Genomic DNA, 15,442 nt, shown 5'->3' with positions numbered 1-15,442 from the left:
TAAGAGTGTCCAAATAGTCTTATGGCTTGATGTTAAAGTTTATTACTTGCTTAACAATGACTTCTCCCAGTGGTTTTTGGCAAAACAATTAATATAACTTACTGCAGGGTTTTCATAAGTAAAATGAGAATTTTTTACCTGATATATCTTCTAGTAGAGATTAATTACTTGAAATATGCTTTTGCTTTTTTAGAATAAGATTTTGTATTAATAGATGAAAAATAAAGTTGTATTAGAATTTTGTAAATAATTAATGATTAAATAATTACTTTGGTACACATGATTCCTATCTTTGTGCATGGCTGAATAAAATAACATTCAATGTTCCATTAATGTGTTACATGAATATATATTTCCTTAGTGACTTATACCATATCTTTATGTAAATGATGTGTACCTTCCATGTCTGTTTGCCAACCATCCCCTCCTCTCACGAGATACTTCTGTAAGCGCTGCTATGCCAATTTTTTTACATGTTGTTAAAAAAAAGTTAGCATAACGTGCTTACAAAAATACCTCACAGGTGGAGGCAAACAAACATAGAAAGCACGCATTATTTGTGTAAAAATATGGTATATAGTGTTACAGTCATATGAAGAAGATCTATTTCCTATACATTCTTTCCAGTACCCTTCAAAAATACTTTTTACATCTTGGTTAGAAATCATATTTTCTTGACTTTGTTAATATGTTGAATTACCTTGAATTTTATTTTTTCTAGCGACATGTTACTTTTTATATGCTCTGGAAACTTTAGTTCTGTAAAAACAATAATCTGAATTTAAATAAAAAATATATATACCAGATTTTTATGCAAATAACACACACCTTCTACTTTTGTTTGCTAACCACATCCTCTACCTCCCAAGGTATTTTTTTGTAAGCACACTACACTAATTCTTTTTACCTCAACATGTTAAAAAATTGGTATATTGGCGATTATGAAAATACTTCACGAGAGGAGGACGTGGCTGGCAAACAAACATAGAAAGTTTGCATTATTTGTGTAAAAAAATATGGTAATGAAACCATTAAAAGTTACCAGCACGTTCAAAAGTCAAAGCCTTCACAAATCCTTTATCTGAATTATTCTTTGGCTTATAAATTGTGTTTTTAAAAAGCAGTGTTCCAATTTTAAAATAAGTGACTTAGAACAAGTCACTTATTTTAAAATTGGAATTGTTCCGTTCTTCCTGTTATTATTACTCTCTTGATGATTGATTTCTTATCATTCTACAAAGAAGAACAGTGATAATTTGTCTGCTGAGAATAATTTGAATTATTTTTTAGTGAGGGTATGCTACTGGTGAAGATTTGTTGGTTTCAAGGCTGTTGGGCAGGGAGCTCTTATTGGCACATCTTGAGTAGGTGGCCACTTAGATTAGCCATCTGTGCTGTTACCGTTTAATGGGCTTTACACCATTCGCACTGAAACCAAGTGGATGAGGAGGCTTATTCGCAAATGAATGCTTTAGTAAGTAATTACATACAATTTCATTCTACCATATGAATATTATTTAATATATAAAATTAGAATTTTAACTGCTAACAGATTTTCTAAAAAGTGAATGAGTTAAGAGTTCCTCAGAAGCTATTTTCTAGATACCTTTGGATTTGACTAACAGATATTCATGTATATCTTTATATCAGAAACTTGTGAAGTACCCAGGGGCACAGTGCTGTAACTTCATAGTAGCAAACAAAGACATTTAATGAAAAGTGTCTCAGGCTCTTTTCTCAGGGACTTGGTGTTGAAATTAAAATAATTAAAAAAAAATTCAATTGGAAAATTCTATATATTTAAAAACATATTAAGACAAAATATTTTAACACCTTTTTCTTGATTTATCTCTGCAGGTACTGAACAAGAAAGGCAACGTTACTTCCAAATTGTGGGCTCAAACTGGACAGCAAGGTGCACAGTGGAAAAAAGTAGAGGTGTTTTTAGGCATTCATTCACATATACAGGTTTGTAATCTGAATAGTTATGTGCATAAGGAATTTTATAAATTAATTTTCTTTCATCCTAATTTATTTTTTCCACTCATAGTCTTTTTGTCCTCCTAGTCGCTTTTTGACGTGTTGTATAAATACACAGCACAGCTTTTAACATTCCCTATGGCATTTTTGGTAGGGAATTTATAATTCCAGAATGCCCTAATGTCTCCCAATTAAGCAATCATACTTCTAGGAACATTTAATTTAAGTGACAGCCTGTACTCCCAATAAGCCTCCCACATATAAAAGACCCATATTTCTATTTTTAAAATATATTCTAAGAGAATTTAAAGTAATTAAACTATTTCAAATCTAATTAAAAATATAGACTTTTGTAAAACTTATGCTGTTGAATCTTATAGGTGATACGTTCACTTAATTGAAAAATATTTGTTGGAATGCACAGAATTGTGTGATGCTGTATTTGTCTTTATGTAGATTACATTAATATTGTAGAATAAATCCTCTACACATTGAATAATTAAAGTATAAGCAGTACACAGGTTAAAATGTTAAAACTTAAAATAATTAAGTGCCAAGATATTTGGTATAGATTTTATGTTTTGTGAATAATCAAGAAAGAGTTCCATGGACAACAGTTTTGGGGAGGTTTTTCTTGGAGGACTTAGCTATTAAGATTTGTTAAGATTTGGATAAGCAGAGTGAGAATCAGACCATTTGTGTAGGAGAACAATTTTTTCTTAATCTTAACTTCCCAGGGTTTATTTCCATGAATATTTCCCTTATCTCTAGATAGAAGGGATAAGATCTTTGCTAAATATTGCATCTCCAGTTCTTCTGTATGTGCAGCAGGAGTAACCAACTCTGCTGTGAATTCTCAGTAAATATGTCTAGAATCATGTGCTTTCTCTGCTAAGTCAGTCTCTCTCAACTGCAATGGAATCACAAGCTGCATACAGTTGGAGAAAGCTCTTTGTACAGAATTATGCCCAATTTCTTGAAGTGATAGTCTTTGGAATAAATCTCATATTTTCAGCCTCTCACTAGAATACAATTTTCTTATGGCTCATTTGTAGACAATTTAGAAAATGGATAAGAAATAAGTTAAACCTGATGGAATAAAGATTGGACAGCAATTTGCTGGCCTTGCACAATATGAAAATGCATTACGAGAAGGATTCTGCCTGTTTAACCTCCAAGCTCCTGTAACTTAGGTATGAAGAATCCACAGCAAGAATATGTAGTTTTGTGGTTGCCAGACATAGGCTTTCACTCCAGGCAATGAATGTTGCACTAGTTCTGTGCAAATAGGATATTTGTAAAGTAAATCATGTTCAAAATGACATTAAAGAGGATATAAGCAAGAAGGACCAATTACTGATTTAGGTTTTGTGAAATTCTAGTATTTCACGTATTGAAATTTGACTAAAGAGAAGTATACCCATGTTATTTGAATCTTAAAGCTAAATATTAATGGCTTGTGAATATTTGATGTTTGGCACAATTCATTCATTTCTTCAGTAAAAGCTTATTGAGCGTTTACTATGTGCAAGGCACTATGAATATGACGATGAATATAGTGATGAGACAGGTATGCTGTCCATGAGGCTTCCATTCTTATAATATTATTCCCTTTAGCCTCAGAAAGATGGGGGTCTCCAATCCTTGAGTGAAATTATAAGATATTTCTAGAATTTGTATGCTGAAGTAGCTGTGGGCAGTTTGCATCACTTTATTTGGGAACCTCCAAATTGAAACAGAATTTTTAATTATAATTTTTATACCAATAGCAATCCCATATATCACACTTACTATGTGCTAAGTACTATTGTTAGAATTTTACAAATATTTATTCATTTAGTTTTCACACCAACCTTTGAGGCAAATATTATTATCTCCATTTTATAGATTAGAAAACAGAAGTACCTAGAAGTTAAGCAACTTACCAATTTATGTAACTACTAAATGGCAGAGACGGGATTTAAATATATAGGCTGGCATCTAAGAGTCCAAAATCTAATTGCTATGCCATATTGCATCTCTAATTCCACAAAAGAATTGACTCTGCTTTTATTCTACCTGAAAAAAGGTGTATCATGGTTGATTTTTTTAAAAAGTTTTACCACATTCAGTATTAAAGTCTGTGGAATCCCAATAAACATTATTTGGAGCATAAGGATTTAAGTGATGATTTGATCATTTGGATATGGCAGGCAGCTAAGACTCTGTCTATAGGATAGCAGATAAACAGATTAATGCTAAATACTCATTGAGTTAGCTAATACCTTATTCATGGAGCATTACTTTCATATTTAAATGTTTAGAACTATCTAGATGATAGAATATGTTTTCCAATTTTTTTATCATGTTTTACCTGGACTCAATTTCCCTTGTAAGTGAAAGCTATAATCCTTGTTACTTTTTCTCATTTGATCTCTTCTTAATCACCTCCAGATTTTTTATCTAGCTGACAAATTTATTTTTCTTTTCCAGCACATTTGCTATGAAGAACAACAATTTACTCCTTTTATGCAAATTCAATATATAAGAACTGTTGAATTTCAATTTTGATAATGTGAGAGGCACCATTTCAATTATTCTATCTTCTCATCTTAAGAGGAAAACACCTAAGTTTACACAGTAGTGTAAAGGCATACCACATCTTGAGGAAAACTTTTTTTTTTTTTTTTTAGTTTCTCATACAAAACTTTATACACACACTGCTATGTGACCCTAGTTACACTCCTCATACTGTGACAGCACACTCCTTTCCACCTCAGATTTCCTGTGTCCATTCAACCAGCTCCTGTCCCTTTCTGCCTTTTTATCTTGCCTCTGGACAGAAGCTGCCCATTTAGACTCATGTATCTACTTGAGCTAAGAAGCACAGTCTTCACAAGTATCATTTTCTGTCTTATAGTCCAGTCTAATCTTTGCCTGAAGAGTTGGCTTCGGGAATGGTTTTAGTTTTGGGCTAACAGAGAGTCCAGAGGCCATGTCTTCCGGGGTCCCTCCAGTCTCAGTCAGATCATTAAGCCTGGTCTTCTTAGTAGAATTTGACACACCACCTTTCTCCTGTTCCATCCGGGACTCTCTGTTGTTTTCCCTGTCAGGGCGGTCATTGGTGATAGCTGGGCACCACCTAGTTCTTCTGCTCTCAGGCAGATGGAGACTCTAGCTTATGTGGCCCTTTTTGTCTCTTGGGTTAATATTTTCCTTGTGTCTTCGGTGTTCTTCATTCTCCTTTGCTCCAGGTGGGTTAGGACAAATTGATGTGTCTTAGATGGCCGCTCACTAGCTTTTAAGACCCCAGATGCCACGCACCAAAGTAGGATGCAGAACATTTTCTTAGTAAGCTTTGTTATGCCATTTGACCTAGATATCCCCTAAAACAATGATCCCCAGACCTCTGCCCCTGCTACTCTGTCCCTCTAAGTGTTTGGTTGTATACAGGAAACTTCTTAGCTTTTGGTTTAGTCCAGTTGTGCTGACTTCCCCTGTATTGTGTGTTGTCCTTCCCTTCACCTAAGATAATTCTTCTCTACTATCTAGTTAATGAATTTCCCTCTCCCTCCCTCCCCACCCTCGTAACCATCAAAGAATATTTTCTTCTGTGTTTAAACCTTTCCTGAGTTCTTATAATAGTGGTCTTATACAATATTTGTCCTTTTGTAACTAATTTCACTCAGCATAATGCCTTCCAGATTAATTCATGTCATGAGATGCTTCATGGATTCATCATTATTCTTTATCATTGCATAGTATTCCATTGTGTGAATATACCATAATTCGTTTATCCATTCGTCCGTTGATGCGCACCTAGGTTGTTTCCATCTTTTTGCTATTGTGAACAGTGCTGCAATGAACTGGGTGTGCATATATCTGTTCATGTGACCACTCTTAAATTTCCGTAGGATATATTCCAAAGAGTGGGATTGCTGAATTGTATGGCACTTCTATTTCTAGCTTTTTAAGGAAGTGCCAAATCGATTTCCAAAGTGGTTGTACCATTTTACATTCCCACCGACAGTGTATAAGTGTTCCAGTCTCTCCACAACCTCTCCAACATTTATTGTTTTGTGTTTTTTGAATTAATGCTAGCCTTGTTGGGGTGAGATGGTACCTCATTGTAGATTTGATTTGCATTTCTCTAATGGCTAATGATCATGAACATTTTGAGGAAAACACTTTAATTACTTCTTTCAAGAGAAACAATTGTTTAGAATTGATCAAGAGATATTTATAAGTTTGATAGCAATAAATATTTTGTATAAAATCACAATGAGGTAAATCTGTACTTTAATTCATCTCTAATTATTCTATTTTATCTTAAAATATATGAATTTTTCTCATAATGATAGTTATATCTTTGACCTGCAGTAAAACCTAACATCCCATATCCTTACTCTCTGCAGTGTGTTCATTGCTGCAACATGCAGGGTATCTTTTTATCAACAGAGGAAGTAAAGGTGGTTTAACTATTTAAATACATTCCTTTCTCTCAACAACTAATTTTATTTGGAAAATTGAAACTAAACAACATGGTGATTTTTTTGCTCAATGAACAGTCCCCATTGTTACTCCAAGTAGTGGTAATGTTACAACCTGAAGATAGAATCACCTTAGTGATCCTCCTCTTATTATTTTTCATCACTGGCCAGTCGGGGGGGAAAGAAGAAACTTAATGGTATTGAGGTTCGGTACCTTTTAGCTTTCAAATATTTGGGTGGACAGATCTGAGGAATGGCAAGAATTGGGAAAATAAAGGATGTGCTTGCATCTTCTTTCTCTTGGTGCATTCTGCCATCTGACTGGCCTTCTGCTTCTAAGAGTAGGTCTTGGTTAGGATCTGAGAGCTGGCAGAATCAAGCAGTAATGGGTTGGTGACTCCTGCTACTTTTCTAGACTACCTATCATACATACCTAGACCTGAGGCAGTAGCAATGCCCTGCCCACATTCCTAGGTTTCAAGGATGGTACAGATTTTAGATGACCCTCAAGTTTCCTGCGTCAGATTCATTAGGGGGAATTTTATCAGATTCGGTCTCTATGTGCTATATTTAGTGTTTGCTCCAAGTTTTGAACTACTTGATTAAGAGTGCAACTGAAGTCAGCTTTTCCATTTATTTTTTCCTTTTTTAAGATTGTCTTCAGGGCAAAACGTGGCATCAGTTACATCGGAGATGTGGCAGTGGATGATATTTCCTTTCAAGATTGTTCCCCTTTACTTAGTCCAGACAGGAAATGTACTGCTCAAGAATTCATGTGTGCTAACAAGCACTGCATTCCAAAGGACAAGCTGTGCGATTTTGTGAATGATTGTGCGGATAATTCAGATGAAACTACTCTCATTTGCAGTAAGTAGAAGTGTTCTGTTTCCTGACTTTTGCCTTCACTTCCCACGTCCTTACTCTCTGCAGTGTGTTCATTGCTAAAACATACAGAGTAGCTATACTTAGCAGCAGAGGCAGTTTCGGTGGTTTAACTATTTAGATACATTCCTTTCTCCCTCTCAATACTTAATTTAGAACCATGATTCATTTAAAACTAGTTGTTGACTTTGTGTGTGTGTGTGAAGTAATTGAAGATTAATTTGAAGACTAGTGCCTTCAAAGACAAACAGAATGATAACAAGTATTTTTCATATGATAGACATTTTTGGAAAACTGAGAAGTAAAACATCATCCATGAAAGATAATTCATGCAGGGTTGGTGAGCCTCTCTGCTTTGATCCATTTCAGAGAGCTGTCATTATTACTTTGTGTCACTCATCAGATATGATAAGTTGTTAAAAAAACAAAAAATTAATACCCAAATAATATATAAGGTAGAGAAGGTGATCTCTTAAAGGAGGTACATATCAGATAATACACTATTATTGTAGGAGATCAACTCATAATAAACAACACCTATTAAAATATACTCAGCTAAATGGGCCATATGTGCTCATTCAGGTAAGCCTGTAAAATTGTGCAACACAGCCCAATTGTTGCTTCATTTCACTGAAAAATAAGTGAATGTATATTGTCAAAATGAAGGCTGACAAATTTTTCCAGCACCACTTGTAGTAATTTCTAAGCTAGAAGTTTAGGGTTTTATTTTACTTTCCTTGTGAAACCAAATCTGGAATGTCAAGAATAACTTCAGTATAATAAGAGTTCATATTTATAAAGAACTTTTAACTTTTCAAAGCCCCTTTACCTACTAATCTCCATTTGATCCTCACAGAAGCCCTGAGAGGTAAATGGGACAGATATTATTATCCACATTCCACAGATGAGGCTACCAACAAGAATGGATTTGTCCAAGTTCATAAAACTGTTACTGACAAAGTTGATACTAGAACCCAAGTACTTTGATTTATGAGCCACTTCTTTTCCATGTACATATGTATGAAACTGAATCTTAAAAACATATTAGAGATAAGAAGTCCTATATATATGACATAAGTATTTGTTGCATCAATTATGAATTATTTTTTATAATGTCCATTTTTATCATATATGAACCAAGCAAAACATTTTGACTAATCTTGGATTCAGTATTAATTAATGTTCACCTATACTTTATAAATATTTTCTGCTATATTTTTACTTATTTTCTGCATCAAATACTTGTACATTTTTTAATAGCCGTTTTCTTTTAAGTATTACAAAAATGTATCAGGTGAGTAGGGCAGATACTTGCTTTTGAAACTTATTATAATTTTGCCAATGTATTGCTTTCCTAATGATATAATACAACACATTGTTTTTAGTACTTAAAGTATTGATCTAATTTTAGCTAAATTTTTCTTCATATTTCAGTTCTAAAATTGTGAAAATTTTGGGGAATTCCTTCCCTGTATTTGGGAAAAGATGCTGATATACTAAGGGGATCAGATATGTATTAAGAACTTAGTGTCTTTGTAGCTACTTGGTATGAAAAATAAAGGTAAAAGTAATCATAAGTCTTAGGAGGGAAAGTGTTACTAGAAGGTGCTTTCTGGTGAATTGATTTCCAAATCTCTTTAGGTTTTGGGTGAGCCCACTCACATCAGTAATACTGGGCAATAAAACTTAATTAGTTGCAGATATTGCACAGGAAAAAGGAAACTTTTTCCGTCCCTTAAAACAAACAGACAAAAAGTTAGAATAAACCCTAAAAGCAACCAACATTTTGACATTATTTCTCATTATATAAGTATGTGTTTTTACACAGTATTTTTATTATATATTTTTAAAAATTCCACTGTATTCCTAGTCTACCAGTTTTAAATGTTATATTTTAATTATATAATGCCTAGAATCTGCTATATGAATCATGAGTAGTGTTATCCTACATATGCTGTAAACATTGATGCTCTAATTAAACTCAGAGAAATAGGTAGGGAGGTAGTCAAATCACCACATCAACTGATTTCAGAAATTTGACTGACAACCAATCAAGTATTTGAACTTAAAGTCCACTGTCTAGGAATAGCAAAAAGGAGTGAAAAATTAAACTATTTTTAAAGGCATAGACTATCACTGATGGAGAAGAAAATAATCCTTTATAATACAAAAGTATCTGTTGCCTTAATTTTCTACACATCAATATAGACTCTAAAAGCAAAATCTAGCAGAAAAATGAAAATGCTATTTATTGTTTTATAATATACAGAATATGTCAACAATATGGAGCATAGTCAAAGACAGTGATATGTGTATCTAGGAAAATTAAAATCTTATAGAACAAAATAGAGATTACTCTGAAAAACATATTTTCCATGTTCATATACATTCTAATTAGCATATTTTTTGATACATAATTGAAAGTATCTCAGGCTTACCAAGATAATTTTATTCTATACTGTAATTAGTAAAGATATAGAATATTCGAGCAGCATAATTAGTAATCCGAACCTAATGGGCATATTTAGTATTGCATTTATAAATTGGGGATATTCCTTCTTTTCAAACACACTCAGGACAATTAACAAAAGAAAAGAGATTGTATTATTAAATGTTAAGCAAATTTTAATAATTTTCAGTATGTTAACGTGACAGACAGTATGTCATTTGAATTACACTATAAATGAATTATAAGACCATGCCTTAAAAATCCTTATTGGTATGAAGAAACACATTTTTAATAACTAATGAGTCTCAAAGCCCCAAAATTATAGCAAAAGAAATTAGAAAAAAGTTGAACAGAAAAATACTAAAAGTAACGCATAAAAAAATCTGTGAGATTAGTTAAGCCAATACTTAGAGAAAAATATGTAGCCCTACAATGCTTATAATAGAAACTAACAATTAGCTAATACTGCCAATTAATGAAATAGAGTAATACAATTTTCAAAACTCTGTCAAGAATGATCAAGAGATAGGCGGGACCAGGATGACAGAGTAGTCAGACACTTCTGTGGTCCCTCTTACAACAAAGACCCGAAAAAACAAGAAAATTGATTATATATGACAATCTAGAAGCCCTGAACATCAAAGGCAAAGTTGATGAATCAGACTGAGTGGCAGGGGAGGGAGAGAGAGTTCAGAAGCAGCAAGGAGTTGCCAGACCTGACCCAGCAGGAGCTGGAGCCCTTAAGCCATGAGCTTGGGGGTGAGCGGTGAGGCAAGCAGGGGTGCTCGGGAGGCGTTTTACACATCAAGAGAGATCCAGCAGCACAGAGTCTATTTGGCCATCCAGAACCAATGAGAAGCAGCCCTCGATCAGTGAAAGATAAGTACTTGCATCTGGCCTACCACACAGATCAAAACACCCACCTTAGGGAAAAACCTCTCTTCCATTTACCTCCCTACTCCCTGTTCTGCACTGGGTTCAGGATGGCTTCATGGAATGCTGAGTCCCCTGGGCCAGAAGTAGGAGCTGTCATGTACCCTGAGCCATTCTCCTGGCCTTGGTGAGGGAACAAATTAACAAACAGGGGACAAAATAATCTGCCAGCTCCTATAAGCTAGGAACTCAGGGTAGGCACAGCTCCTTTGCCCAGGCACAGGCATAAGGGATCCATGAACTTTGAGTGCCTTTCCCCCTGCATAGATGTGTGTGGGCCCATCTCAACAGCATAGGCTCTCATTACGGCAGTACAACAGGGTATATACCTGAAGTCTAACTTGAATTGTTTCAGCTGTGAAGTGGCAGGTTCGTGACATATGACGCTGCTGTGCCCATTAAGCAGAGTCTTCAACTACCCACATCAGGGACCTGAGGACTGGTGGCTGCACCCACGTCACCTAGCCACCTGCAGTAGGGGCCCAAGAATAAGAGGTGCACTCCAGTGCGTACAGACAACAGTATTGGGTGCTCACGGTCCAGCTGCAAAACCCACACACTTATGCGCTCTAGGAGACAGGGACATGCTTTCCTCCTGGACACTTGGAGGCAGCAGTCAACCCTCTGCCTTGCTCAGCATGTGTCCCCCTGCTGCAACCGGATGCCTGTGCCTATACCAATCACCCATGCCTGTCTAGGACTGTAGGTGAGATTCTGCACCACACACTTGGTGGCCGTCTATCTGGACACCTGAGCTGAATCCATACAAGAGGAGTGGGCAGAGTCCTGGACTCACATACTTAGTGGCAGTTCTAGCCACCCGGTGACAGGACGTTGGAGCTTCAGGGGCACTGTTGATCGAGCTAGCTCACATGAGCAGTCTATTTGGGCATATCAAAACAAGGAGCTAGGACACAGTAATCAAACATAAAATAAATATAACTTACTGATGGCTTGGAGACGACAGTATCAAATCACATAAAGCAGCAGAGCATGATGACTTCAGCAAGTTCCCAAAATAAAGAATCAAGGAATTTTCTGGAGAAAGAGAATTTCTTGGAATTACCAGAGGCAGAATACAAAAGATTAATATACAGGACTCTTCAAGAGATCAGGAAGGAGATCCAGCAAAATACAGACCTAGCAATAGAGGAACTTAAGAAGATTAGAGAAGAACATAATGACAAATTTAACAGGCCACAAGAATCCATAGACAACGATCAGAAATTCAGAAGATTAACAATAAAATGTCAGACAACTCAGTAGAAAGTCATAGGAGCAGAATTGAGGCAATGGAAGTCAGAATTAGTAAGATTGAAGATAAAGCACTTGACACCAACTTATTTGAGGAAAAATCAAAAGGGTTTAAAAAAATGAAGAAACTGTAAGAATTATGTGGGATTCTATCAAAAGGAATAACCAACGAGTGATTGGAGTACCAGAATGGGGTGGGGGTGGGGAGATAAGGGAAAATACAGAGAATTGTTGAAGATTTGTTGGCAGAAAACTTCCCTGATATCATGAAAGATGAGAAGATATCCATCCAAGATGCTCATCAAACCTCACAGAAGGTAGATCCCAAAAGAAAGTCACCAAGACATAATCAAACTTGCCAAAACCAAAGATAGAGAATTTTAAGAGCCGCTAGGGATAAACGAAAAGTCATCTACAAAGGAGAGTCGATAAGAATAAGCTTGGACTACTCAGCAGAAACCACGCAGGCAAGAAGGCAATGGGATGACATATATCAAGCCTTGAAGGAAAAAAATTGCCAGTCAAGAATTACATATCCAGCAAAACCGTCTCTCAAATATGATGGTGAAATTAGGGCATTTCCAGATAAACAGAAATTTAGGGAATTTGCAAAAACCAAACCAAAATTACAAGAAATACTAAAGGGAGTTCGCCAGTTAGAAAATCAGTAACATCACATAACAACCCAAGACTGGAACACAGGACAAAGCAACCAGATATCAACCCAGATGGGGAAGTCACAAAAATAAAGCTAAAACACTGAAAATAGGGAAACAGATGTCAATATGGAAAAGATGACAACATTAAATCAAAAAAGAGGTACTTAAAAAATATAGACATAGACTTTGCATATGGACAGGAAGTCAAGGTGATATAAAGAAGTAAAAGACTTGCATAAACTTAGAAAAATAGGGGTAAACATTTAAGGTAACCACAAAGGAAACTAACAATCCTACACATGAACACAAAAAGCAAAAAAAAAATATAAAGACTCAGCAAATACAAAATCAACAACTATAAAAAAGATGAAAAGAAAATGTATAAAGAAAAATGACTCAGCACAGAAAATTAAGTGGAAGAACCTGTCAACAACACACGAAAAAAGACGTCAACATGATAGCACTAAACTCATACCTATCAACAATTATGCTGAATGTAAATGGACTAAATGCACCAGTAAAGAGCAGAGAGGGGCAGATTGGATACAAACAACACAATCCATGTACATGCTGCCTACAAGAGACACACCTTAGACTTAAAGACACAAACTAAAACTCAAAGGATGGAAAAAAATATCAAGCAAACAACACTCAAAAAAGAGCAAAAGCGGCAATATTAATCTCTGACAAAATAGACTTTAAACAAAATCCACCACAAAGGATAAGAAGGACACTATGTAATGATTAAAGGATCAATACACCAGGAGGACGTAAATATAATAAATATTTATGCCCCCAATGACAGGCTCCAAAATACATAAAACGAACTTTCACAGCATTGAAAGGAGAGACAGACAGACAGCTCCACAATAGTAGTAGGAGACTTCAACACACCACTTTCAGTGAAGGACAGAACATCCAGAAAGAAGCTCAATAAAGACATTGAAGAGCTAAATGCTACAATCAACCAACATGATCTCACAGGCATATACCAAACACTCCACCCAACAGCAGCCAAGTATACTTTCTTTTCTAATGCACATGGAACATTCTCCAGGATAGACCACATGTTAGGCCATAAAGCAAGCCTTAACAGAATCGAAAGCATTGAAATATTACAAAGCATCTTTTCTGACATAAAGCTATAAAAGTAGAAATCAAGAACAGAAAAAGAAAAAAATCAAACACATGGAAACTGAACAACACCTTGCTAAAACACTACTGGGTTATAGAAGAAATTTAAGACGGAATAAAGAAATTCATAGACTCAAACGAGAATGAAAACGCATCCTACCAGAACCTTTGGGACACAGCAAAAGCAGTGCTCAGAGGTCAGTTTATAGCAATAAATGTACACATCAAAAAGAAGAAAGGACCATAACAAAAACATTAACCCTACAACTAGAACTAGTAGAAACAGAGCAGCAAAAGCAGCCCTCAGGCTCCAGAAGAAATGAAATAGTAAGAATTAGAACAGAATTAAATGAAATAGAGAATAGAACAAGTGAAAGAGTTAACAAGTCCAGAAGCTGGTTCTTTGAAAAGATCAACAAAACTGATAAACCATTGGCCAAACCGACAAAAGAAAAACAGGAGAGGAAGCAAATAACCTACATAAGAAATGAGATGGGTGATATCGCAACAGACCCAATGTAAATTAAAAGAATCATAACAGAGTACTATGAAAAATTGTACTCTGAAAAATTATAAAACCTAGAGGAAATGAACAAATTTCTAGAAACCCTCTACCTACATAAACTAACACAAACAGAGGTAGAACAACTAAGTAAACCAACAACAGAAGAGATTGAAAAGGTAATTTAAAAACTCCCAACAAAAAAAAACCCTGGCCTGGACAGTTTCACTTGAGAATTCTACCAAACTTTCAGAGAAGAGTTAACATCACTACTACTAAAGGAATTTCAGAGCACAGAAAATGGTGGAATACTCCCAAACTCACTCTATGAAGCCAGCATAACCCTGATACCAAAACCAGATAAAGACACCACAAAAAAAGAAAATTACAGACCAGTATCCCCTATGAAGATTGATGCAAAAATCCTCAACAAAATTCTAGCCAATAGAATTCAGCAACATATCAAAAAAATAATTTACCATGATCAAGTGGGATGTATACCAGGTTTGCAGGGATGGTTCAACATTATAAAAATAATCAATATAATCCATCACATAAATAAAACAAAAGACAAGAACCACCTGATCTTATCAATTGATGCAGAAAAGGCATTTGACAAAGTCCAACACTGATTCATGATAAAAACTCTCAACAAAATAGGAATGGAAGGGAAATTCCTCAGCATAATAAAGGACATTTATACAAAACCAACAGCCAACATCATCCTAAATGAAGAGACCTTGAAAGCATGCCCTTTTAGAACAGGAACCAGACAAGGATGCCCTTTATCATCAGTCTTATTCAACATTGTGCTGGAGGTCCTAGCCAGAGCAATTTGGCTACAAAAAGAAATAAACCGCATCCAGATTGGTAAGGAAGAAGTCAAAGTAGCTCTATTTGCAGATGATATGAACTTATACACAGAAAACCCCAAAGAATTCACAAGAAAACTACTGGAACTAATAGAAGATTTCAGCAAAGTTTCAGGACACAAGATAAACATTAAAAAATCAGTTGAATTCCTCTACACCAACAATGAGAACTTCGAAGAGGAAATCATCAAATCAATACCATTTACAATAGCCCCCAAGAAGATAAAATACTTAGGAATAAATCTAACCAGAGATGTAAAAGACCTATACAAAGAAAACTACAAGCTGCTACTGCAAGAAGCCCAAAT

At 35.3% G+C, this 15,442-nt stretch overlaps 1 protein-coding gene across 1 annotated transcript in view; it reads left to right on the top strand.

The window, feature by feature from the left end:
• MALRD1 (MAM and LDL receptor class A domain containing 1) overlaps window positions 1-15,442 on the top strand; it is a 964,362-nt gene that overhangs the window by 389,463 nt on the left and 559,457 nt on the right. The window contains 2 exon segments of the mRNA XM_012556720.1: window positions 1,858-1,968; window positions 7,103-7,316. Coding sequence (XP_012412174.1) covers window positions 1,858-1,968; window positions 7,103-7,316 — 325 coding nt within the window.

This window comes from Trichechus manatus, unplaced genomic scaffold, assembly GCF_000243295.1.
Source record: "Trichechus manatus latirostris isolate Lorelei unplaced genomic scaffold, TriManLat1.0 scaffold00075, whole genome shotgun sequence".
Classification (NCBI taxonomy): domain Eukaryota; kingdom Metazoa; phylum Chordata; class Mammalia; order Sirenia; family Trichechidae; genus Trichechus; species Trichechus manatus.
This window is presented reverse-complemented; position numbering and strand designations above follow the sequence as displayed.